Source organism: Cercospora kikuchii, assembly GCF_019650295.1.
Source record: "Cercospora kikuchii DNA, contig_00008, whole genome shotgun sequence".
Taxonomy (NCBI): Eukaryota; Fungi; Ascomycota; class Dothideomycetes; order Mycosphaerellales; family Mycosphaerellaceae; genus Cercospora; species Cercospora kikuchii.
Genome location: NW_025408589.1, coordinates 1808533 through 1832785, shown reverse-complemented (window position 1 = coordinate 1832785; position 24253 = coordinate 1808533). Strand labels below are relative to the sequence as shown.

The 24253-nt window shown below is 52.7% G+C and overlaps 12 protein-coding genes across 12 annotated transcripts; 6 read left to right on the top strand and 6 right to left on the bottom strand.

Annotated features, from left to right (window-relative positions):
- Nucleotides 1-70: 70 nt before the first annotated feature.
- Nucleotides 71-599, bottom strand: CKM354_001190500 (uncharacterized protein; the record flags this gene model as incomplete). The annotated part of the gene is made up of 3 exons (XM_044807413.1): nucleotides 71-384; nucleotides 437-515; nucleotides 570-599. 3 exons carry the CDS (start codon nucleotides 597-599, stop codon nucleotides 71-73), a joined length of 423 nt encoding a protein of 140 aa, XP_044663348.1.
- Nucleotides 600-799: 200 nt separating this feature from the next.
- CKM354_001190400 (uncharacterized protein) lies at nucleotides 800-3325 on the top strand (the record flags this gene model as incomplete). Its single annotated transcript, XM_044807412.1, has 1 exon — nucleotides 800-3325. The coding sequence occupies one exon, from the start codon at nucleotides 800-802 to the stop codon at nucleotides 3323-3325; it is 2526 nt and encodes an 841-aa protein (XP_044663347.1).
- Nucleotides 3326-4571: 1246 nt separating this feature from the next.
- On the top strand, nucleotides 4572-4973 carry CKM354_001190300 (uncharacterized protein; the record flags this gene model as incomplete). Its single annotated transcript, XM_044807411.1, has 1 exon — nucleotides 4572-4973. The coding sequence occupies one exon, from the start codon at nucleotides 4572-4574 to the stop codon at nucleotides 4971-4973; it is 402 nt and encodes a 133-aa protein (XP_044663346.1).
- Nucleotides 4974-5655: 682 nt separating this feature from the next.
- CKM354_001190200 (uncharacterized protein) lies at nucleotides 5656-6585 on the bottom strand (the record flags this gene model as incomplete). Its single annotated transcript, XM_044807410.1, has 2 exons — nucleotides 5656-6160; nucleotides 6212-6585. 2 exons carry the CDS (start codon nucleotides 6583-6585, stop codon nucleotides 5656-5658), a joined length of 879 nt encoding a protein of 292 aa, XP_044663345.1.
- Nucleotides 6586-7786: 1201 nt separating this feature from the next.
- Nucleotides 7787-9365, bottom strand: CKM354_001190100 (dolichyl-diphosphooligosaccharide--protein glycotransferase subunit OST1; the record flags this gene model as incomplete). The annotated part of the gene is made up of 3 exons (XM_044807409.1): nucleotides 7787-8066; nucleotides 8120-8974; nucleotides 9028-9365. The coding sequence occupies 3 exons, from the start codon at nucleotides 9363-9365 to the stop codon at nucleotides 7787-7789; spliced, it is 1473 nt and encodes a 490-aa protein (XP_044663344.1).
- Nucleotides 9366-9669: 304 nt separating this feature from the next.
- On the top strand, nucleotides 9670-12331 carry CKM354_001190000 (uncharacterized protein; the record flags this gene model as incomplete). Its single annotated transcript, XM_044807408.1, has 2 exons — nucleotides 9670-10730; nucleotides 10786-12331. The coding sequence occupies 2 exons, from the start codon at nucleotides 9670-9672 to the stop codon at nucleotides 12329-12331; spliced, it is 2607 nt and encodes an 868-aa protein (XP_044663343.1).
- A 233-nt stretch (nucleotides 12332-12564) lies between these two features.
- On the bottom strand, nucleotides 12565-13371 carry CKM354_001189900 (uncharacterized protein; the record flags this gene model as incomplete). Its single annotated transcript, XM_044807407.1, has 1 exon — nucleotides 12565-13371. The coding sequence occupies one exon, from the start codon at nucleotides 13369-13371 to the stop codon at nucleotides 12565-12567; it is 807 nt and encodes a 268-aa protein (XP_044663342.1).
- A 939-nt stretch (nucleotides 13372-14310) lies between these two features.
- CKM354_001189800 (uncharacterized protein) lies at nucleotides 14311-14924 on the top strand (the record flags this gene model as incomplete). Its single annotated transcript, XM_044807406.1, has 2 exons — nucleotides 14311-14515; nucleotides 14569-14924. The coding sequence occupies 2 exons, from the start codon at nucleotides 14311-14313 to the stop codon at nucleotides 14922-14924; spliced, it is 561 nt and encodes a 186-aa protein (XP_044663341.1).
- Nucleotides 14925-15337: 413 nt separating this feature from the next.
- Nucleotides 15338-15694, bottom strand: CKM354_001189700 (uncharacterized protein; the record flags this gene model as incomplete). Its single annotated transcript, XM_044807405.1, has 2 exons — nucleotides 15338-15516; nucleotides 15568-15694. The coding sequence occupies 2 exons, from the start codon at nucleotides 15692-15694 to the stop codon at nucleotides 15338-15340; spliced, it is 306 nt and encodes a 101-aa protein (XP_044663340.1).
- Nucleotides 15695-15934: 240 nt separating this feature from the next.
- Nucleotides 15935-17279, top strand: CKM354_001189600 (uncharacterized protein; the record flags this gene model as incomplete). Its single annotated transcript, XM_044807404.1, has 4 exons — nucleotides 15935-16076; nucleotides 16124-16249; nucleotides 16308-17077; nucleotides 17133-17279. 4 exons carry the CDS (start codon nucleotides 15935-15937, stop codon nucleotides 17277-17279), a joined length of 1185 nt encoding a protein of 394 aa, XP_044663339.1.
- Nucleotides 17280-17825: 546 nt separating this feature from the next.
- CKM354_001189500 (uncharacterized protein) lies at nucleotides 17826-18391 on the bottom strand (the record flags this gene model as incomplete). Its single annotated transcript, XM_044807403.1, has 3 exons — nucleotides 17826-18206; nucleotides 18310-18329; nucleotides 18385-18391. 3 exons carry the CDS (start codon nucleotides 18389-18391, stop codon nucleotides 17826-17828), a joined length of 408 nt encoding a protein of 135 aa, XP_044663338.1.
- A 233-nt stretch (nucleotides 18392-18624) lies between these two features.
- CKM354_001189400 (uncharacterized protein) lies at nucleotides 18625-20002 on the top strand (the record flags this gene model as incomplete). Its single annotated transcript, XM_044807402.1, has 2 exons — nucleotides 18625-18940; nucleotides 18996-20002. 2 exons carry the CDS (start codon nucleotides 18625-18627, stop codon nucleotides 20000-20002), a joined length of 1323 nt encoding a protein of 440 aa, XP_044663337.1.
- Between the last annotated feature and the right edge of the window lie 4251 nt (nucleotides 20003-24253).

Genomic DNA, 24253 nt, shown 5'->3' with positions numbered 1-24253 from the left:
GAAGAGAAGCCCAGGCTCAGACGAGTGTCGACGTCTGGAACAAATGATTTCACTCACCGAAGACCCTGCTTCACTTCTTCTCTCCCTCCTTCTTTCCCTTTCCCTTGACCTTCTTCCGCTTGCTGCGGTCTCGCTTCTTGAGACTCTGCATCCCTGCTTTGCAGACTTCGGCGTATCTGGTAAAGAAGGCCTCCAAATCGTCGGGCTGGACTATCGTGCTGAGCTTGATCTTGTCTTTGTTCTTCTTCCTATCTTTACTCTGTGACTTCCCATCCGTTGCTCGCACAATGAGTGGCAGCGGGTTCGGAGGATGAAGGTCCCAGAGCGGGTCGTCCGCTACTTTTTTTGATTCATCTTCGGCTGTGGTGGACGGGTCGTATGACACTGAATGAAATATAAGTATTATGCGATTCCAATGCATCTGAAAAATATTTACATCGTTTCTGAGTCAGGTATACTGAGCCGTGGCCCTTTTCCTGCACCTTGGAGATGAGGGAAGTGAGGTTTATGAAGAACTGGAGGCGGCTTTGTCAGCTTTGGCTTTTCATTGTGCGCTCAGTATCACAAACCTCTTCATTGCTCAAGTGAGGTTTCGCCATGGTTATCGCTGATTCTAGGGTGTGGTGGTGGAATGCGAAGAGGTGATGTCCACGTCCATATCGCAATGTGGGGCCGCACAGATCGGCAGATCGGCGCCGAAGAAAGCTTGATGCTTCCGAGGGTTCAACTTTTTGTTCGCAACACGATCTCCACACTCGCGTGCGCTGATGCACTGTGCCTCGCGGAGAAAGGCGTCGCAATGAGCAGATCTGCCTTCCGAGGGCCCAAGCTGCCACGGGAGTTACTCGACCAGGTGTCCAATGGCCGAGTCAACAAGCGCAACCATCAGCAGACGAGAAAAGAGAGACGCAAAGCGGAGAGGGCGCAGAAGAGACCGCAGCCGACAAAATCCATTGCGAAGCCGCTCAAACCCGCTCTCAAACAATCAAGACCGGCGCCGCAGCAGCAGCCTGCAGAGGAGGACGAGGAGGAGGATGAAGACGATTTCGAAGACTTTGGCGGCGATGACGATACGCAAAGCGATAATAGCAGCGACAATGAGGACGACTATCCAGCGGCCCAAGTGGTTCCTAAGGCTGTAAAAGCTAGATTGGAGGAGGATGATGCAGAAATCCGTGCCTTGGAGAAGAAGCTCGGAATGAGAGGCAAGAGTAGTAAGAGGGTTGGCGACGATGAGCTAGACTGGCTGATAGGTGGCGGTCTGAGCAGTGAGGATGAAGACGGGTTCGCTCTGTCTGCAAAAAAACGCCCTGCCGCCGAGGATGAAGACTGGCTGAAGAACAAGAGAAGGAAAGCAGCGGAGAAAGCAGCGGAGAAAGCAGCGAAGGCACCGGACCCCCGGAGTGAGGATGAGCAAGACGACAGTGAAAGTGAGGACGAGGATGTGGATGATTTTGCCGACTTCGAAAGCGGCGACGATGCAGAAGTGAGCGATGGGGAGGAGGACGTTATCGAGAATCCTTTCTCTGACGACGAGTTGTCGGACGGCGACCTGGCATCCGATGATGCAGATGCAGAGAAGGCTCCATTCGTGCAGAAACAGCGCGAGAATCCGTACGTCGCGCCCGCAGTTCACACAGCTCCTTCCGGCAAATACGTTCCGCCCTCGCTGCGCAAAGCGGCGTCCAACGATGAAGAAATGTTTAAACAACTTCAGAGACAACTCAACGGGCAAATGAACAAGCTGTCCGAGTCGAATATGTTGTCCATTCTCACTGCCGTGCAAGAAATTTACACAAAGAACGCTCGCGGTCATGTTACTTCAGTTCTGATTGAACTCTTTAAGAATCGCGTTTGTGACCGGTCGGCTCTCACTGACAACGAGATGATTCTGCTTGCCGGTTTTGCTGCAGCAGTGTATCGCACCACAGGCCCGGACTTTGGCGCGCCTCTTTTGGAAGGGATGGTTGAAGCTTTTGATCGTTATCACGCCCAGGACTCCGACGAGAAGCAGACGCTCAATATTCTGGCATTCCTATCGAACAGTTACACGCTGCAAACGCTTGGCTGTGAAGTCATTTTCGACTATATTCACATGCTTCTCGACAACTTCTCGGAGGCCAATACTGAGCTGTTATTGCGAGTTATTCGCATTTCCGGAACGCAGCTGCGACAAGATGATCCTTCCTCGCTAAAAGACATTGTGTTACTGCTTCAACGCGCTATTACTGCAGCAGGTGGTGCAGAGAAAGTGAGCGTAAGGACAAAGTTCATGATCGAGACGATACACAACCTCAAAAACAACCGCACCAAGGCTGTGGGTGCTGGCTCAGTGAGCAGCATCGAACACACCACTCGCATGAAGAAGACGTTGGGCCAGATCAAGAGCACGAAGACGACCGAGCCTCTCCGAATCAGTCTTGCCGATATACGAGACTCCGAAAAGAAAGGTAAATGGTGGCTAGTTGGTGCTTCCTGGCGAGATCCTGCAAAGATGGTCAATGGTGCATCTGAGCAACCCATTGTCGCGACTGCCCCTCCTGCCAGAGAGGACGATGCAGCGGCAGACTCTGAACCGGAAGAGGTTGATTTCTACGCACTCGCCAAGGCTCAGGGCATGAATACTGACGTCCGTCGCGCTATCTTCGTCTCGATCATTGGTGCTGTGGACCCAACTCATGCCCAACTACGAATTCAAAAGCTCAATCTGAAGAACAAGCAGCAACTGGAGATTCCTCGTGTGGTGCTTCACTTCGCAGCAGCAGAGCCAGTATACAATCACTTCTATACACTGGTCGGACTACGTTTCTGCTATGGCCACAAGATGGCTAAAGCATGGCAATTCGCGCTGTACGATGTCTACCGACGCATTGACGCTGACGACGACGATGAAGATTCGGGAGAAGGAAAATTGGAGATAAAGAGCGTTTACAACATCGCGAAACTCTATGCTACCCTGGTGTCTGAGGGCCACCTACGGATCACACTTCTGAAACCCCTTCCGTTTATGACGCTCTCTGTAAAAGCGAAGGTGTTCGCGGAAGTTATGCTCGCCACGCTCCTGGTTCTCTTGCGCAAGAAACACGGAAAGGAGGCGTTTGGGAAGCAGACTGAAGAATGTTTCGGCAGAGCGCATGCTGTACCGGATATGGTCAAGGGTTTGGACTGGTTCCTAGAAAATGTTCTTCCAGACAGTAAAGCTCCTTTCAATTCGAAGGAGAGGAAAGTGATCAGGCAAGGCATTGAATATGCTGTTGAGGCTCTTAGAGACGAGAGGCTGATGGCGAAAACGGCGAGAGACGATGGAGATGACGAGGAGGATTAGATGAAATTTGGTAAAACAGTACAAGAGGTAGCTGTTTCTCTGAAAGATTTGGCAGGTCTCTGGTACTGTGCTTGGCCACAGGCACAATATTGCTGCAGAATGTCGTTGGAGAAGTTGTGGCAGTGGTGTCTTTCTCTGGATAGCTTGAGAGGTCTCTGCCACTGAGCTTGGCTCCGAAGCAAAATCATGCCGCGAAGACACATCGAAGATAAGAATACTGATACATCTCTCTCCAGCAATCATGAGAGATCTCAGCTACTTAGCTTGGCCCCGGAACGGAAATGCGTGGCTGAGATATTCCTGAGAATGAACACCTCCCGCCCGACCTGCGCCTGTACATGATCTGTGTACAGGCAAGAGACAAAAACGTTTGCACAACGCAATGCTTGTCGTTGGGCAACCGGTTTGCTCCATCAATGTAAATAGTGCACTGCTGCTGATGTGACCCCAAATTCTAGCGAGCAATGCACTCAGAACAGGTGCACCTTGGCAATATAATATGCTTTGAAACGATATAATCCCGAACGCAGTTCAAGCGACACTACGTCCGTGGAAAGTGGCTACTACTACATGCCGGCGTGCAACATTGAAGAGGAATTCAATCGGTCGGACACATCAGCGATTACTTGCTTTCAGCCCTTTCGATACTGGACATGTCATCCACTGCCTCTCGCCGAACCGCAGTTCCCAAGATCTCGGACTGTGGCTATGGAGCGTAACTCTGGTTCGATGCTATTCTCACGCCATGTGCTGCTGCATGTGCAGTAGCACAAGCCAGCCGACGTCACGCTCATTCACCTCAACTCGTGGGTGAATGTACAGAGCACCAGATTTTGTCGCGACAATTCCATTGTTCCGACTTTCACTTCTTCTACCACTCCATCGCACAACGAACGAACGAACCTCAATCGACAGTCTTCGCTACAACGACACTCGTGCTTGTGTACCTAGTTTCCGGGACTCGAAGGTCGTTGCCGATTTGCAAACCTTGGAATTAGCGCTTCCAACGACGACCTAGTGTCTCGCGGTCTGCGCTGTCGTACCGGTTTGTTTGCTCAATCTGAGACTCGAGACATGAGGCTGACACCGTATGAGATAGTTGCCGGTGTATACGATTCCCTAATCCTAATAAACTCGGGCCCCTACTCCGAGGCACTTCCACAAATCTCATCTAAGCACCAAGTCGGAGGCATAACCTTAGCGGATTTCGACAACCAATACAGGCTACCACGTCGAAACACCCAACATGGACGGATCAAGCAACAGCAAGCCTGGGGCTCAGCCAACAAAGGAACAGCCCAAGCCAACGAAACAACCTTTCGCGACGAAGAACGATCAGTCCGACAATCGAGCATCATTCGCAGGAGTTCCAACTGGGCCGCGATCGTTGAGTAAGCGGCCCGCACACTACTTGCCACCAGCACCCAAGACTGCTCCCAGAGCTCCAGTACCTGGTGCGCCAACCGGGCCAAAAGCGATGAGAAAGCCGATGCAGCAGAGTGCTGTGAAGCTGGATCCTGATCTGATCAAACTCTCCGACCAGGAAATTGAGCAGAAGTTGATGGCAAATCAGGCGGAGGCTGAGCGAATCGCTCGCCGACTTGCTACACTTGAAGCTCAGGAGGCAGCTGATAGCAATGGGCATTGATCAGTCTCGCAACTTTCCTGATCATCAATGCAGACCGTTGGCACGAAGCGAAACACGGTGACGAGAGAAGTCCAGGAAACGCTAGCATAAGCATCAAGAGAGCCTGGTCAGAAGATCCAAGCAGCCATGTTACTACTCCCCACACGTCAACACTCTCGAAGCTATCACTGATGTCCCTGCCAATCACTGTCGCTTTTGCAATCCAGGTACAGTGTGGAACACCAGTGAGAGATACTTGTGATCGCAGAGCTGATCTTTGTTCCTTTCTTGGCTCCACCTCTGCCATACGAGAGCTGTAGCTAATAGATGCTACAAATTCAATACTTGAGACGAGCGCTGGAGCGATAGACTTGACAGCACCGAAATTCACAGCGGGCATGTCCCAGTATGTATACTCTTGCTTTCCCTTGAGCTCCCTTTCCATTACCTTGATGCGAACGTGAGCCACCTACTCGCGTTCCTGCTTCTCTTTGACAGCCGTGATACCTGGCTGCGATTTCCTTGCCATTTACATATTCTGTAGAGCGTCAAAGACCCGTTGTTATTCAGTCCTTCAATTCCAGCTGAGCGCGCTGCTGCAAAATTGTATGCCTCAAACAAAGATTACCCATTCCATCCACCATACCCCAAATACAACAAGCACTTTCTCTGCACTAAATGAAAAGCTTGTCCAGTGTGCGCCTCAGGCCATGAAGACCAGAACGGCGACCAACAACAACACCATCATCAGTGCACTGCCACTGCTCAATCCCGTCGACATGGACTTCGGCTTCGCGTCAGCGACCACAGGGGCCTGCTGCACACGCGCGACCTCTGCCGAGGGCTTGGCCTTGCTCTCTGCCACAAGCTTATTCAGACGTGGGCCGAGTGGAAGCTGATGAGTCGCACGATCTCTGCCAGGTGCTTTGGCCTCTTCCGACAGCATGAGAGATCTCCGCAAAGCCGCTCTCTCCGGTCCCAACACCTTTTCGAGATCCACAAGACAACTCTCTGTGTCTTTGAGGAGACTGGCAACAAGCTCGTGATTGGCGTGCTCGAACTTGGTCAGGTTTGCGAGCTCTGACGTAGAGGTAGCCGGTCGATCAATCAGTGACTTGAATCTGTCCCTCACCAAGGAATCGATTGCGCGTTGCTGCTTGTGATGGTCCTTATTCTTGGTCTTGACGTTCGTGTCCACGGAACGGTAGCTGTTTGTCGGATCAGAGACTGGACCTGACACTTGCAAAGGATATACTCACTGTGTGATGGACATGTAATGTTCTCGTATGGTCTTGTCGAGGAAGTCTACACGCATGACGAAGAATCCAGCGCCGAGCAGAGCAAACTTGATCAAGTAAACGAAATCTTCTTCGGTGATTTCTCCATAGGGACCGCCGGCTACCACCGCAGCGCAACCCAGCCACTTGAAGAGCTGCTTGACTGCTTGCTCCTGTTTCTCATCCTGGTACCACGCAAGCGCGAGCGTCTTGTCAGCTGGCTTCGTGCCATGAGACAACCAGTGGGAGAGAGTTGCAATGACCTCGGAAGCTTCGATCCGTGGTCTAGGTACGACCTGTGCTGGATTGGTGAGCCAACCGCCGCCGGAGAAGTCGTCGTGAAGTGGCATTGGCATTGTGCTTGGGTGGTCGTCAAAGGGGAGGTGAGTTGGAATGGCGTGCGATGTAAGCTGAACGATGATGTGAAAGCTAGATCCTGAATGGTAAAGAAGATCAGTCCTGAGGGGAGCAAGTGTGTGTTTAAATACTCCTCTGCAGCAAAGCTGCAAAGACAGCCGCCTCATACGCCTGAGTAATCGGCGTGACCTCACATGTTTCTAGCTGCAACGAGGCTGGGCAATTCTGCTGCTTGCCGCAATAGAAGCAAGACCGGCAAACTCGATATTCAGGATGTGTAAGGTTAGTCTGTTGGTCCGGTAAACGACTCTGAGGCCTGACTTTGAGGTGTGGCTTGCGGCAAGGCTCTTCACTGGCGATTGATGATGCCAGAACTTCCACCGCTTGGTACTGTCTCATGGATAGGCGCTGCTGCTGCTTTCCGTAACGCAAACAGTTCCTCCAGAAGTCCTGGGAGCGCTGCCTACAATCAGAAAAGGGCACCAACGTCGCTCTCATGCAGGTGTCCGCATGTAATTGAAGCAGTTCGTGACAGCAGCCGCGATGCGGTTTAACAGTTATGACGCTCTGCGTTGACGCCTTCTCAGCAAGGGGCTCCGCCACAGCAAACGACTCCAATCTGCAATTTCCGCCACGGCCAGCAGAAAATCGAACGCAAAATCCTGACCGTGTCGTCCTGTCAGAGCAGAAGTTGGTTGCCTGCGGTCATGATGTCGCGGATGTGTTTTTGCCAAACGCAGAGATCTGGAAGCTCGAGAATAAGCATCCATGGCTGCTTTGCAAACGAACCCAAAACAGCAATCTCGGTTCGGTGCAGCGATGGGTCAATGCCAGAGCTCATTGACCGGTCCAGCCTTGATAGCATAGTTTGACCGCCTGCGATGTCTATTGTCGGAAGGGTGCTGCGGCTTGATTACAGCATGCAGGTCTGCAGGCCTAGTCAGTGCAATAAAAAAATCAAGACAGCCAGGCCTTGCGCCTTTAATGTCACCGTTTGCTGATGGCATATAATGGTGCTCCGATCGACCGATTGATCAAGACACCACGTCAAGGCTGCCTAGGAACCTCACAAGCCATCAAGATGATATCACACCGGCGTCGTTCCCGCAATTCCACTGAGCTCGATGCGGAGTAGCGATGTGCGCCTGAGACCAGTGATGTCGCTAAAATGATACATTTTGTCTATATGTCAGCTGCAATCTAGCTCGACTTCTGCTTCTTCCCGATGCTGACGTCCAAAGTGGCAACAACGTAGACCGCAACAAAAGTGGCAACCAGGCCAGCGAAGATGACCAGTGGCTTGCGCAGCATGGCGGATGTCGTATAATCGTACGAGACGAGGAGATCACGGTCTCGGAACTCGTCAACGAGGTTGATTGCGGTGAGAGTGAGTTCTGTGCGGCCGATCGTGTCCATAAATGTCCTGTGGAGGCCTGTCGTGTTTGAAATGAGAGGGACGGTTGTCTCGAATTGGACATTGCTGTGGTATCATTAGTTTAGCGCTTAGTTTGCATAACCGGAGTGTGCACTTACGTAGCACCTTCAGGCAGAATGACGCGCGTCACAACCCGCTCGTACTCCACACCCTCCTGTTGCTTGGGGCCTTCAAGGAAAGGCACCTTCAACACGTAGCGGTCGCCAGAGGTCCTCAAGAACTTCTTGATCTGGTTGTTCCAGCCGATACGGAACTTATACTGCCAGCCACCAAAGAGCGGGTATCGAGGCTTGAGCTCCAGGTTCGCCTCTTTGGGGTTTGATCTCCATCGAGATGTCGAAACATTTCCAATGTCGTCTGTGTAGTATGGGTCGGCACTTCCCACGAGAAGAGGGAACTTGAGTTCCTTCAAGGCGCTCGATGGTGGGTTGTAGTAGTTCTGCTGAGCGAACTTGACACGATCGAAGCTCTTCTTGAGCGTGGCAGCGCGGTTGGTCAAAATGTATCGCTCCTCGGTAGCAATGTTGCCGCCCCAGTGGCTGACCTCGATATCTCTTTCCAAAGACAGACCGTGGGTCAATGGCTTGGTGAACTCGTAGCGCACGCTGACTTCCTGCGTCGCACCTGCCTCGCGCTCATCGTATGGCCCGTATGTGAAGCTCGATCCTTGCTTTTGAGGGTCCTCCTTGCCATCCGCATTCAATGAAGCTGGCAATGTAACAGCATCAGGCACGTCGGTGGTCGGGAGCTTGAGCTTCGTCTTCTGCTTGAGGGTCGTGTATGCGCTCGGTGCGTAGGCGGAGAACTTGTGCAGCACATACTGCTTGTCGTTCTGCTCGATCTGGGCCGGGAGAGGCTCGAGGGCGGCGAGGACGAAATAGGTGATGGACAGTGTCTGTTGCTCGTTGGGCTGGAGTGCCTTGGGCAATGTGATTTTGTAGTATTCGGTCGTGCTGTGAGTTGATCAGCAAATACTCTACAGCTCGTTCGTCGCTCAATGGCATACCTCGAGGGGTCAATGCCCACTACTTCGACAGCGAAGCCGGTGTTGGCGGCATCCTTCTTGTCCTTGACCTCCAGTCCTCCCACTCGGCCCAACAAGCCTTGTTCGACAGGCAGGAAGTACTCCGATTGAGCCTTAGCATCGATGTTCTCAATGACCACGTTGATGGTCTCGCGCGGGTAGCTCTTCTCCAGGTTGATATTCCGCACGAGGTTCACATTGCGGAAGTGCTTCGGCGGCGCGAATGTCGAGGACAGGATGTTGCGAGACTCGTATGTCAAATTTGAATCAACAGCGACGACGCTGGCCAGGCCGAATGCGGCCCATTGTAATAACCTCATCGTGGTGATGTTGTGGTGGGTGGCATTGATCGATCGTCGTCGCCCGTCCCTTCCTCCCCCATAGAATAGTCAAGCTAGCTGTCCTGTCCTGACCAGCTGAAAGTCTTGGCATTCGTCTTTGCCTGCTCCACTTTCACTCCGATGTGTGATTCCGCGTTATCTCTCCTTCTCAGCGGTGTCCACATTCACCAACTCCGACAATTACGCACGAACAGTACTAATAGTTGAGCTGATATGGCAAGTATTTGGTGTTGACCTCTCACCTTCCCAGTCTTCGGTCTTCTAGAAAGCTTCCAACTCAACAATGTTTACATCATGGATCTGTAGAGCCTGTCGCAATGGCCTTGGCCCAGCCAGAAGCCAGAGCATACAAACTACCTCACGCCGGCATCTGTCAACCAACAGCAAGTACTTCCGCGTATCAGAAGAAGTTCAGCAAGCAATCGCCGAGAAGAAGCCCGTCGTGGCATTGGAGAGCACGATCTACACCCATGGCTTCCCGTATCCCGACAATCTTGCTCTTGCGTCAAAACTGGAATCACTCGTAAGGCTCAATGGCGGCGTTCCAGCTACCATTGGTATCCTCGAGGGCGTAGCCAGAGTAGGTCTCGGCGCGGATGAACTTGTCCGACTTGTGTCTGCTCCAGCAGCCAAAATCTCACGACGCGATTTTGGATTTGTTCTGGGCCTCAAGGATGCCGAGGGCAAAGCATTGAATGGAGGCACGACTGTCTCTGGCACCATGATCCTTGCGTATATGGCTGGCATCAGGATCTTCGGCACAGGAGGTCTTGGTGGCGTGCACAGAGGTGCTGAGCAGACCATGGATATCTCTGCCGACTTGACAGAGCTTGGCAGGACTCCCGTTGCCGTCATCAGCTCTGGTTGCAAGTCATTTCTTGACATCCCAAAGACGTTAGAGTACCTTGAAACGCAAGGCGTTGCAGTTGCGACTTTCGCAGATGGTCGGGCTGGGCAGGTCGACTTCCCAGCATTCTACACTCGCGATTCTGGCGTGAAGTCGCCACAAGTGCTGCAGACTGAGGAAGATGCTGCGCGAGTCATATTGGCGCAGCAATCACTGGGCCTGCAATCTGGTATGCACTTCGCGAATCCCATCCCGCAGCAGTACTCAGTTCCATTTCAACAGATGGAAGATGCCATTCATCAAGCTTTACAGGATGCTTCGGCCGCTGGAGCCAAGGGTGCTGCAATCACCCCCTACATCTTGGACAAGATCAAAAAGATCACTGGTAGCAAGAGCGTCGAGGCAAACAGGGCCCTGGTAGAGGCCAATGTGATAAGGGCGGCGAAGGTAGCTGCAGCGCTGCAGAGACTGGAGGCAGGTGATTCAAGCGGAGCAAAGTGAGTGGGTGTCGGATATAGCTCGTAGAAGAGCATGTAGTAACATCGTACTCAGTGCCTCTGATTCGAACGCGGCCCAGGTGACTGGCCCTGGCGCAAGCAACTATACCAGTAATGGAGTGTCTATCGGCTTGGCTTCGAATGGTTCCAGCAACGCACGCTCCTTTTCTCAGCATGAGAAGAATTTGATGAAAGGCATGCGGAAGAGAGGTTCTTCCTATCAGGAGATTGCTACAAAGTTCAATGCCGAGCAACACATCGCAAGCGTCATTGAGGCTGTACGAGACTCTCCAAACCGACTGGCATTTGGCGGAGCAGCATCACCACACCAAGAGCCAGCAGAATCCGCGCCACCCGAGACCAAAGCATCTGTGTTCGTCGCAGGCAGTCTTGCAGTCGATCTCGCCTGCGACTTTAATCCGAAAAGCGGCTCCTCCTTGCAGTCACCAGAGATGAACACATCGAACCCAGCAAAGATCATGCAATCGCTCGGCGGTGTTGGCCACAACGTCGCTCGCGCGGCTCATCTCATGGGTGCCAACGTTCGCCTTTGCAGTGCCATCGGTGACGACCTCACAGGCAAAGCCGCACTAGAAGCCCTCTCAGCAGCCGAGATGTCCACCGAAGGCATCAAAACCCTCCCATCCTCCAGCGAAGCTCGAACAGCACAATACATCGCCGTAAACGATAAAAATAAAGACCTCGTCCTCGCAATGGCAGACATGAGCATCCTCGAAACACCCTCAACCAAAACTTCCATCCTGAATGACACATTCCAAAACTTCTGGCTCCCTCAACTCCACTCCCACAATCCCTCCCACCTCGTCCTAGACGGAAACTGGAGCCCCGAATACCTCGCCTACTGGCTCTCCTCCACCAAAACATCATCCCACAAGACTCACATAACCTTCGAACCCGTCAGCACAAGCAAAAGCACAAACCTCTTCCACCTCCCCCCAAAACTCCACACCCCCTCCACCTTCCCCAACAACTCCATCGACCTCACAACCCCCAACGCCTACGAACTGAACGCAATGTACACCGCCGGCCGCTCAACCGGAACCTTTGATTCCAAATCCTGGTGGTCGATCATCGACGCCCTCGGGATTCCTCACAGTGGAGCTCGAGCCCAAATGACTTTCGCTACGAACCGACGACTCGTCGATGAAGGAATTCCGCAGCAGACGATTCAGCTTTTGCCGTTCATTCCTACTGTTTGTTGTAAACTTGGTGCAGAAGGGGTTTTGCTTACGCAGCTTCTGCCGGCTGGGGATGAGAGGTTGAGTGATGGGGCTTATGCGCCGTATGTTTTGTCAAGATGCGCGAATGGGACGGAGGAGAGTGTAGGTGTAGGAGGAGTTTATATGCGGTTGTTTCCCGCGGTGGAAGAGGTGAAGGCGGAGGATGTGGTGAGTGTGAATGGGGTGGGGGACACGTTTGCGGGGACAATTGTGGCAGGTTTGGCTGGGGCTGCAGAGAAGGGCAAGAAAGGCGCGAGAGTGGAGGATTTTATTGATGTTGCACAGAGGGCGGCAGTGTTGACGTTGAAGAGTAAGGAGAGCGTTAGTCCAGGTTTGGGAACATTAAGGTTGTTGTTATAGGGCAGAAGGAGACGAGAGATGTTGTATATATCGGCAGTTTCATAACGACTGCATAGTCGTTTCTCCAAACATAAGAGGGTATCGTATGTGAATATTAGCAATGATGGGATCCAATCCAACGCCCGTTTCCGAGTCCTGTTTACGCCATATAACGCTCAGCCCAAGGGTATCCAACCAGTCATTAGCAAATCACAGATCATGATTATCGTGCAGCATCTCGTCATGCTGTGCAATTACTCCTCCTCCCAGACAACATTATGTGCGAAATCTCTCGCCTTCTCTCTTCTGATCCTCCCTGCAAGCTGCGGAGTCCACATGCCCAGGAACAGCGCCTCCCTCTCATCCTCATCCTCACTGTCAAACTCCAGTTCCTCCTTCGGCATGGTCAGCTCTGTCGGTGGACAAGCCGCAGCGCTACTTCTCCTTCTCAAACTGTCCCTTCTCACATCATCCAGCAAGCCCTGTTCGTCGACCGTATCGATAGTCTCCCACGTGCTCGATCGACAGACACGCTTAGTTTCGAGAATGAATTTGCCAATCTTGTACTTTTGTGATTCGTCTTCAGCATGGATATACTTCCATCCCAGAACGGAACCGCATTGCGAGCAGGAGATGTCTCCAACTGTGTGGGCGCCTGTGACGAGCTGGCGAGGGACAGGCTTGTGAGTGTAAGTGTTGGGTAGGTTGGGAAGAGCATCGTTGCGCGCTTTGGCGGTCATGTGAGAGGATGTGGGGATTGAGCTGGCGGATATGGCACTTGTTGAAGGAGCCACAAGGTAGGCGCGTCCGTGTCGGCCGGTGAAGCCTTTGGAGATGATTTGGCTGCTGAGCGCGAGATCGGAGAGACAACGGGCACAGCGGAGGTGTGAAGCATGTCCAGCTAGATATGTGTCGTCTGCGGTGGATGAGGAGCTGGTGGTTAGATTGGAACTGATAGAGGCATTGCTATCGGTGCTCGATTTCCGTTTCCGGAACGGTAGAGATGGGACGAGGTAAGTTGGGAAGAGAGCGGGAGCGGAGGCAATAGATGAGAACGGCATATCGCCGTGTCGGCCTAGGTGAAGTGCGAAGAAGATGAGCGCGAGGAGTGGTAGATTGTGCGACAGATATGCCGCGAGCCAGTCTAGGATGAGCTTCTACCAGACCATAGTCTTGCTGCTGTAGGGAATGCTGTCGCGGACGTAGGGATATCGGAGTGTCTGTGGTGCAGTGAGTCAGGCCGGTATACGATGCTTTTCCCTGCTGGCAGCGTGCAAGGCGATAGAGAAGGTAAGCGAGGTCTCAATCCGCCCCTTCCCACAACCGCGCAGTGCTGCGATATGCGGACAGATCGGGTGATTCGACGAGCACATGATTGCCTGACCGCCCGCAGGTCCGCAGGTCATCTGCGCCGGCAGAGCTCGCATCGTCATTTGGTTCAGCTGCAGTGAGCTTGGGAAGCTTGTCCCGAAGGTGCTGTGGTTGGAGAGAGGGGCATAGCGACGGCTACTGCCTCAATCTCGGCCAAAAGCCGGCATCACGTCCGCTTGCTGCTGCTGCGTGTGAACGAGTCTCTCATCATTACCATCTTGAGTGCCTAAATCCATATTTCACATGCAGCTGCAAATCCCAAGTCCTCTACAATAGTGGAAAGCTCAGAGATCAGGCTCATGGCCATCTGATATGGGGAACAGAGCGTTCCCGCTTCACAGTTGCAATTCAACCCTTCCATAAGGGAAACACTCGGTGTCCGCGGGAGTGGCTCGCACCGCATACCTTTCTCTGCTATCAATACATCCATCCAAGGCAGTCATCTTGAGGAACCACGTCCGACTCAGCAGATGAGATGGCGCAGCTTGCTATTCGCTGCTGGAACATCGCAAGGCACCAGTATACAATACAATAGAAGAGGCTAAACTCCCTCAGGAGGCAAATGTTACACAAGCCGCATCCCCATACCGGAGACTCTGCATGTCCAGAACCAAACCCAACTTCCAGTCATGACGACCGCTGTTGAAGCAATTCTTGCCACTGCCGAACTCCTCGAGGCAATATTCTTACAGCTCGAGCCTAAAATGCGCCTGACATTGCAGCGTGTCAACAAGACATGGAAGAGCGCCATAGAAGCATGCCCCACGCTACAAGAAGCGCTGTCTCTACGTCCGATTCCAGTGAAGATGCTGCTGAACGTCCCTGTCTTTCTCTGTATGTTCGTATTTGTGTTACATTGACGCCGGAATCCGCTAAGAAAATCGAAGGCTGGGACCACAAGACCACACGTAGCTTCGTTCTGGGCTTCATCGATCCTCCTACATTTGAACGCAACCCATTCGTGCGCGGAAGCTCTATGTATGCTACTCAATTTCCCAAAATATCGCAACCTGGCATCAAAGCCTCGTGGTGTGACATGCTAGTCTCTCAGCCTCCACCGAGCCATGTTTTCATGAGTTACGGCAAACTCTGTGAGGAGTATCTTCCTGGACATCCTGGAACCGTGGTAGCCAACGCAGAAGGCGTTCGTATTAGCCAGATATTTGATGAGTGGGAGGTTCCAAGACGAATGCACGACGAGAATGACGGGGAAGGGGATGTGAGCTATCCTGCATCGGGATGAGATATATCAAAGACATCAACGCCCTGGAGAACTTACAAGATGAAGCCGTGGCGAAGAATTGAGAAGATATCTTCGTAGCGTATGGCGGAAGGCGAAATGCTGAGGCTGCGTGATCTGATTGCTGAGGGTTCAGATTTCGCGAGATAAAAGCTCGACGAAAGACCTGTGCGACCATGTATCTTCACCAGATCTCAGCTTGCTCATGATCCTGACGTGCACTGAGTGGTGTCCTGAGCTTTTTCGAGTCACTCGGCAGAAGCCAGTCCGGTCTTCAGCATTGCAGCTATCAAGGCCGGTCTGTCGCCCTTAGTATCCCGCAGCAAAACCTTATTCTATCGTACGCTAGTCTTCACGATGATATCCTTCTTTGCATTTGAATGGCTGTGATCTGTCTCGGTCTCTCTATCGCAGGCTCACCCACCCGTTTGCTTCTTCTCCCACTCTTCAGGTGTAAAACACTTAGGCGTCCAAGCATGTATGGCGGCGATCTCAGCTTTCAGCGTGTTGTTAACGAGCCGGTGCCGTGCTAATGTCGTCTTCTTTGCGAATTGCGGTGACACGATTATGGCTTCGAACATTTGTCCGCAGCCGCCTACGACCGTCAGTATCTTCACCCTACCAATTGCTCAATTCATCACCGTACCTGAGAGATCTGCAATATCAACGTGCACAGCTTCCAGCTTCTCTTGCAGCGTTGCTCGCAACGTCTCCGGCGTCACCCCTGAGTTCAGCTGATTCTGCTCAGCCTCAGCATCGGTTCTGGCACTCATGACGAAGTCTTTCTCTCGTTCTCCCGTCGTTCTCGTCGAAGCTCGTCTACGCTTGAGTGGATGTTGAGGGAGGGACATGGTGACGTGAAATTGAAGATGTCATGCGAGATCATCTTATCTGATTGATTGCCGAAAGTCTACGCTGAACCGGTTGCGCGGCTCTGCTGTACCTCGACTGCCAGGATTATTGCGCGCTTTCGCTCGTGGAAGCTGTTCCTGCATCATCAGCAAATCCTCTGTATGTTTGCGACAACAGCGCGGAGAGCTTACAGCAGGATGGCGCAATCTACGATGGCTTCGCCTTACAGTCGAGCAGTCGTCAATGCCATGCGAAGGCTGTATCCAGAAGCATTGGCCGACAAGAGCTTCGATAACACTGGCTGTGCGTAGCTTGACATTATCCATCATGCTGTAGCTCATATCTCCTAGTACTCCTCGAATCGCCCTTCGATCCTATACGTCGACAGATGAACTCTGTACTACTCACAGTCGATCTCACCAAAGCTGTGGCAGATGAAGCCATCGAGCGTCAAGACTCCATCATCATCGCATATCGTATGTTCCGTGAACTCGATTGAAACCACATATCAGCCTGACTGGAGCTGAAGCGTAGATCCCATCATCTTCAGAGGACTCAAGAGCTTGACACTGGGCGATACCCAACAACAGACCCTGCTCCGATTAGCAGCCGAAGGCATTAGCGTCTACAGCCCACACACAGCAGTTGATTGCGCTCGCGGGGGTCTGGGAGACTGGCTTGCGGACATCGTCACTGGTACTCCTACTGGACTGTCAGATATCGAGGATGAAGGCGATGCCTCGCCCCAGAAGTCACCGACGAAGGAACAGCCACCAGCTGTTGATGGAGAAGAGAAGCCTTCGTCCCTCAAGCGACCTACGTACACACTGCAGCACCACCCATCTCAACTCGACCTGAACGATCGCGCATTGAAAATGGGTGACTCTGGACACAAGCGCTACCCAATTATCAAGACCCAAGTCGAAGGCCATAATGGTGCAGGAATGGGCCGCATCATTCGTTTCGCAGAACCCGTGCCTCTTCTCGAGATCATAGACCGGATAGGCCTCGGAATGGGCAGTCCCAAAGGCTTTGCCCTTGCTGTCCCACAAGGCAAGCAGGCCTCAGACATGTCGATCAGCAGCATTGCACTGTGCGCAGGTTCCGGAGGAAGCCTCTTTTCGCAAGCAGAGAAGAATGGCGAAGACGTCGATCTCTATTTCACGGGCGAATTATCGCATCACGAAGCGCTTGCGGCTATTGAGAAGGGGAAGTGCGTTGTCATGCTGTTCCATTCGAATACGGAGAGAGGGTTCCTGCACAGTGTGCTGAAGGTACAGCTGGAGAAGGCTGTGGGCGAAGAGGTTAGTTTGACTTACCTTGTGATGTTTAGAATGCTGGTGGCTAACGGTCGTCTAGTGGGAGAAGATTCGCACTGAGGAGCGCGGCAGGGGAAATCTCAGCGAAGATTACTTGGAAGTGCTGAATGATTCCAGCAGCGAGATTCATGTCAGCGAGGTTGATCGTGATCCTTATGGTATCATGATTTCGAAGGACGAGATTTGAGCAATGGGGCGAGCGGCGAAGAGTGCAAACGCTATGCTTTGTGCATGAGACAGACTACGGGGACCGTGGCCTCAGATGATTGCCGCGTGGTATCCTCATTGACTCGTCAACACGACGTCCCGTTTTGATTGTCGTTATCAGCGTCTGTCAGTGATACAAGTCAAACTGGGTTCAGGAAGTAGTCGAAGAGACGAGACCGAAGTCGACTTCGAATCTGCCCTCTTTTCCCCAATTCGCATGCACTCGGCACCCCTTTTCCCTGCTCGCATGGTCCAGATTTTCCTTCTGCGATCTCTCCGCACAATCCGTGAAGCGAGTATCGGAAGCATTGAACAGGATTGCTGTTTCGAGTGTCAATTGCAGCAGGTATCTAAGCTGCCTAGGTCGTGGTCATTCCCGCCCGGCTGCATTTTCGGCAGTCCATAACGCCCGATGCTCAATGCACAACCATCTCCCGTTCCCACGCGCAAGGCGATTCGTATCTAGAAACCTGTCCGACTGTTAGCACCACTGTCCCAATTCTGTCACCAATTCATCCCTAGGATATCACATACGGAGAGGAGTGAAGAACCACCTGTTCTTGCCGCTCGAGTAGCGCTCCTCCAATGCCTTCTTCACGGTCTTCTTTGCCTCCTCACGCTGAGTGACCTCGGTGAAAGTCTCGTTGGTCACGGCGCCCTTCAATCCCTCCAACTCCAGAGTGTAGCGGGTTGGCATCAAGTGGTTGTAGTTGATGACCTTGATGAATGGCTTCACCTTGCTGCGCTTCGTCTGGCGGGTCTTGGACATGCGGCGAGTGATTTGTTGTGGGTAGCGCTCGATACCGGCAACGATTGCGTGAGGGAATGGGTGCTTCTTGCTGCCATTGTCCTGTGGCTGGATGATCACCACCTTCTTTCCGGCGTAGCGTCCACGGGAGATGATGGCCTATAGAGGAGGCGGTATGTTAGTTCTGCGGTGCTCATTGCGCTGTCGTGCGGTCTCTGCTGCGGATGGAAATGTTTCGCGTGCGATGGGTGTTCGAACGTACCACTCGGCCGACCTTGAGGACTGCAGAATTGTCAGCACATCGTTCACATCGCTCGACGTCTTCGCGTGCACTCACACTTCATTCTGGCTGCTGTGTTGTTAGTACGGGCAGTTCCTTGTCGCAAAGTCCAGTCGTCGTAGCAGATTTCGAGATGTCCTTTCCACAAGCGTGCGCATGCCAAGCGATGGAGAAAGTGGCCAATCACGTGGAGTCGGCGCTTCGAGCCAGAAAGTGCCGATGTGACGCTAGCGAGCGAGCTCCATTTGGCTCGCGTCGCGTTCAACTTTCGGACGCTCACGTCTTGACATTACGGAAATGTCTCGAGATTCGTCACAAGAGCCACACCGGCGCTCGCCCAAGCGACGACGGCTATCATCACAGGATATCAGTACGCCGCAATACGACGCAGCAGGCGATCCGCAACTCAACTACGCATACGATGATGATGTTACCAGCGATGCATTCCATACGCCGAAGCAGGACAGCGAGGAGGAGGGGATGGACACAAAACCACGACCTGTCGAGCGACCACGGAGGTTGAACTATGTCTTGCATATGACTCTGCGAGGCCACAAGCGAGGAGTCGCAGCTGCCAAGTTCTCTCCGGATGGCAAGTGGATAGCAAGTTGCTGTAGGCGCATACGGAACCCGAAGTGACAAGAACACGAGCTGATTTGTTGGTGTAGCGGCCGACAGCACCATCAGGATCTGGAATGCGGAAACGGGATCCATTTTGCAGACATTGGAAGGGCACATGGCTGGTATATCGACGATCGCGTGGAGCCCCGATTCAAAAGTGATCGCATCTGGATCAGACGACAAGATCATCCGGCTCTGGGATATCACTACTGGCAAATGCCTTCACCAACCACTTATCGGACACCACAACTATGTTTTCAGTATAGCGTTCTCGCCGAAGGGCAACATGCTGGTATCCGGGTCATATGACGAAGCTGTGTTCTTGTGGGATGTGCGGACAGCACGACTGATGAGGAGTTTGCCCGCACACTCAGATCCAGTCAGAAGTGTCGACTTTGTGAGAGACGGCACATTGATCGCCTCCTGCTCCAGTGACGGCCTGATCCGAATATGGGACACTGCCACTGGACAATGCTTGAAGACGCTTATTCACGAAGACAATGCGCCTGTGACCAATATCAAGTTTTCGCCTAATGGCAAGTACATCCTAGCAAGCTCGCTCGACAACTCTGTACGTCTATGGGATTACGTGACTGGAGACTGCAAGAAAACATATCAAGGCCACAAGAACGAGAAGTTCTGCATGCACGCTGCTTTTGGCACTTATACTGTAACACCTCTCTCCGATGTACAAAACGGCGATGCTGAGGCTGGAACGCATCGGCACGAACAAAAGTGGCCATTTGCCATGAGCGGTAGCGAAGACGGCAAAGCCATCATCTGGGATGTCAATTCCAAGGAGATCATGCAAGAATTGGCTGGCCATGAAGGAGCGGTCCTAGGAGTAGATTGTGCATCGGACAAAGAGACTATCATGACCTGCGGAGTCGACAAGACTATAAAGCTGTGGAGGCGCCAGGCTCTCGCGCCAGAATTGCTCACCAACGGACATGAGGCTCACAACGTGCCCGACACACTTGCACTGGAGTCAGCTCCAGCCTCTGCAGCGCCGTCAAGGCCGAAGACTCCTGATGAAGATACCGAAATGGCCTAGGAGGAAGCTATCTCGAAATCATCGGATGTGAGATCCGGTGAGGATGGTCCTCTGGCGACCAGTACATTGCCGCAAGAGCAGCTTCGCACAGCGTGTGAGGAAAGCGGACGAGAAGTAGTGCAGTCAGCACATACGTCCGCTAGTGACGCCACAATTGGGACTATGTCGCAAGGCAGCCAGGTCGTCGTCAAAACTGCAAGAAAGAAAGCAGTGGCCACACCGCGCTCTCCGCCAGGATCACCGTCATCGTCGCATTTAGCCCCGTCTAGCGAAGACGATTCAAGTGATAGCGACGCTGTTATTGCAACGGGCAGGCGAGGGCTAGCAAAAGCGCCACAATCCGCGGCATTCATCGAGCACGAATCGAGTGACAGCAGCGTTGATGTCCGAACGAGAAGGAAGAGGCCAGCAAGGGTACCAGTCTCTGGTCACCGCATTCGTCGTTACCAGCCTTCTCCTCTGTCAGGCGCGTGCAGGAAACCACCTTCCTGAAGGCTGCCCGATGAATCAATTTGCGGACAGTAATATGTTAATTGGCAGCAAACGTTACCGGTCACATCGGTGGAGGTCGGGCCACTCTGACATGGCGACAGGTGCGGAGGCCAGGGCTTCGATTAGAAGTTGAGTCTACAGAGCCCAGCGGCCGAGCTGATGAATGATGACCAATTTACTACTCGAGACGACGACGACTCCCATTCTCACTATTCAGAAGATCATAGAGCGCCGGCGGTGATTAATGATTGACGGGGATGAGCACGAAAAAAGTTATCGAGTGTCAGACCTCCGTGACGTGTCAGACAGAAGTCAAGAGCTCATTGCAACCTCTTCAGCCGCAGACCGCCTTATACTGTAGTCGCTCGTAAGATAGTGACCGTTGCATCCACTGCCATTTATGTGCGGGCACGTATGCAATTCGTATGCTGCGCCATGGCAATCTATACATGTCCTGTTTCCTAAACCAAAACTTCCGGTCTGCTCACTTTCCAATAATATCCTTCCAGAACCTCGCCTATCGCTAGACGCTCATAGAACCGCGGCCGCATGAGCAAAGAAGTATCAGGAGAGCGATCTAGCCCTGAGTAAGACGCGAGAATTTCGTTGAATATACCCGGCGAGTTTTGATGTCGACATCATCACGGTATCATTTAACAGATCACAAGCTTATCGAGTGGCAAAATCCGAATTAATCACAGTTGGGAGAACTCAAGAGGTAACGAAATTGATTGTGAAGTCAACAGAAACAGGCACTTAGAAGATCGAAAAATGTGAATTATATACTTTTGATGGAATTCAAAAAACCATGAAATTCCTCGTACTCTTACGCGGACTGGAGAGAGAGAGAACTCAGACCGGTGAACTACGAATCGTACCTGCTAGCTCCAATGGAAAACGAGATCGAAATCAAAATCGAAGTCAAAACATTCGGTGCCAAGTCCAGCATTGATGAGATACTCATACTCTCTTACACCTTCACTCCAAGGAAAGAGGCCAAAAAGAGCAAGTCGAGTCGTGACTGACTCGATGCCATCCACAGAACAGAAAAACCAGCCCAGCCCCCAACATCAATCCCGGCTCCTCTCCACAATGGAAGCTCAGGATACTGACTATCAGACTTTTTCCCATCCGTTCCGCACTACATACATATGCAAGTCATTGTTTTTGAAACATGACAGACCGGCACGAAGTGTACTGACACGCATACTTAAGGCAGGGGGAGAAGAAGACTTTCAAGGCACAAGGCTTGGGCAAGGAAAAGAAAGTAGACCTTTGGGTCGAGTCGAGCGTGAAGAAAAAAGGTAGTTCGTCGGCACCAAAGCTGAAACGACTCACAGGTCTCGCGAGTAAGCTGGTTTCGAAATTCTTGCTGAGAAAACGAAAGCGACCAGCTAAGCGCCTGGGAGGTTTTATGTGTACAGGTGACTTTGGTTCTAGAGACTTTCTGATCTGGTGCATGGCCCTGCTTGCTTGTGGTTGTGTGTGCTTACCACGGTCTGTCATGTGCTGCTGTGATTCATATGTTTCGATGCTTGAAGTTCGCTGATGTTGCGGCTGTGAGTCCTATTATGGAACAATCCCTAGTTAGCTAGGATGCGGCGCGCAAGGACAATGGACTTCATAGTGGTGGGAGCGCAGTGTGATCAATTTCCCGAGTGTATGGTCTGTAGCAAGGGCGAAGAACAGCAAAGCCTGCGGACGATCAATTGCGCTCGTGGAGAGTGGAGCATTCGCCAGATATAGAAAGCAACAAGCAATACCCAATATCGGATCAGATTCTCCGAATTGTGCAGCGCCATCAGCAATAGCACAACACCGCCAGAACCCTCACCACACCCATAAATCCTACCTTGGCTCAAGCCGGAAGGCTCAATAATGCTCTACGTGTGACCATATCGGAAAAAGCACATCAGCCATAAGATCCAATGAATGCGCCACATCACCGAATCTCACATGCACAAAAGCGAGCAAAGCAAGGAACCAGATTGCGTCGTGTAACGTGGAGAAGCCTCGAAACGAACCACGGCTCCGAGTGACCCAGCACCAAAGAGAACCCCCCGTCGTTGCTGTGTCGACCGGGACCCAGCTTTCTCATTCCCCGGATGATGATGTTTATGTCGACAAACAACCAGATGCGTCGGTCATGTTCCGCGGGTAGCTTTGGCGCAGCTTGCATATGGCGTGGAGATGGGAAAGTCTTGCCGTCCGGTTGAGGGAAAGTTGTTGGACACTGTGATGGAGGTGTGGGCTAGTTGGAGGCTTCCCGGCTCGGGCGTGGGAGAAAGCGAAGAGAGGAGAAGCTCTTCCGCTTGGTGAGTGGTGAGAGCTGAATGGACTGGGTGGCACGAATTTGGTTCAGCATGCAGCTTGTGCGAGATGCCACGATTGGGCAGAGAACGAAGAATTGGTTTTGACGTGGTGTTGCGATGGCCGAACGAGGACGGGTGACCTGGCCCTGCTTCTCGTCAGGATTGTGATGAGTTTGTGCCTGACGGCGATATTGTTCGTGCAGGCGACCATGCTGAACTTTGGACTGCGCAACGATGAGCACGAGAGCTGCAGGTCCTCCGCAGACCGCCTCACAGGCCAGCCTGCAGCGTGCGTGTCCTGTCTTAGGAGATATTGTCGGATCTCGGCGGCGCGAGTACATGTGAGCCTGGGCTTTCGGAAGCCACCACAGTGGAGAGCTCTGCGATGATCTTGCACTTCGGTGTACAGAGCTTCTCGGAGGATTTCGGTATGGTCTTCTTGTTGCTGCGTCACGAGCGATGATCGACTTCGGTCACCAGCAGCGTGCGTGCAAAGCACCATGGTCGTCTTGACAGACGCCGCATTGGCTACCCTGGTTGTGAATGCATGCGCATGTGTGGCCAATGCTGTGCATGCCACCCTACAGCTCTGGTGCTTTTGAGGGGAAACGACCAGGAGGGTGGTCTATCCCGTGGACTTGCATAGTACGACGCAGCCGGCCGCGGCAGCTTCTGTAGTGAACCAATGTTTTACGCGTTTTGGCTCGGTGATGTTCATGGTGGGGTGCGGTACAGCTCGCGCTCTCACGGTACTGCATACGTAGGTCAGCTTGTATCTTGCAGCGCATCTACAGTAACGACAGCACAATAGCTGCAGTGGGAGAGGCATTGCAGAAGGCGAGGTCGTCCAATAAGGCACGGGTGTCCAATAGGAAGATAGCCTTGCAAGCATGGTCCCAGACGGGAAATGCCATTGAGAATCTAGCTTTTCCACCGCAACCAGAGGATTGGAGCTTAATGGAAAAGGCGTCGTGGAAACCGGGGAGGAGCCCGCGACGATCTTGAAGGCATGGATCCCGTGGACAGCGCAGACGTTTCGTAGCTGCAGCCCAGTTTGAAGAGTTCGGAGCCATTGGCAACGCCAACGACGCGCGCCCACCACCGCGAGCTCGAAACGCAGCTGTGCTCGCAGTGGATGGTTTCACGACGAGGAGATTACTGGCTTTGCACCTTGCAAGGCCACGCTCGAGCGGTGGTGATGGTTTTGCGCAAGGCAGGTCAGGCCTGCTCCTGCGCCCAACGTCGCAGGTTCCGTGCAGAGGGCTGCCCTGTCGTCGCCGCGAACTGCGAGTACGGGCAGGCGGTACATGTCGTGTCGCAGGTGTCTCGGCACTTCCACGAGCACCACGGTGCAAGCATCCGCTGCGCGTGCGCGCCAGGAACTCGTTGATCAACGACGAAGGCTGCGGTGCAGCGCCTCTGCCGCACATTGCTCGCACGTCCGCCC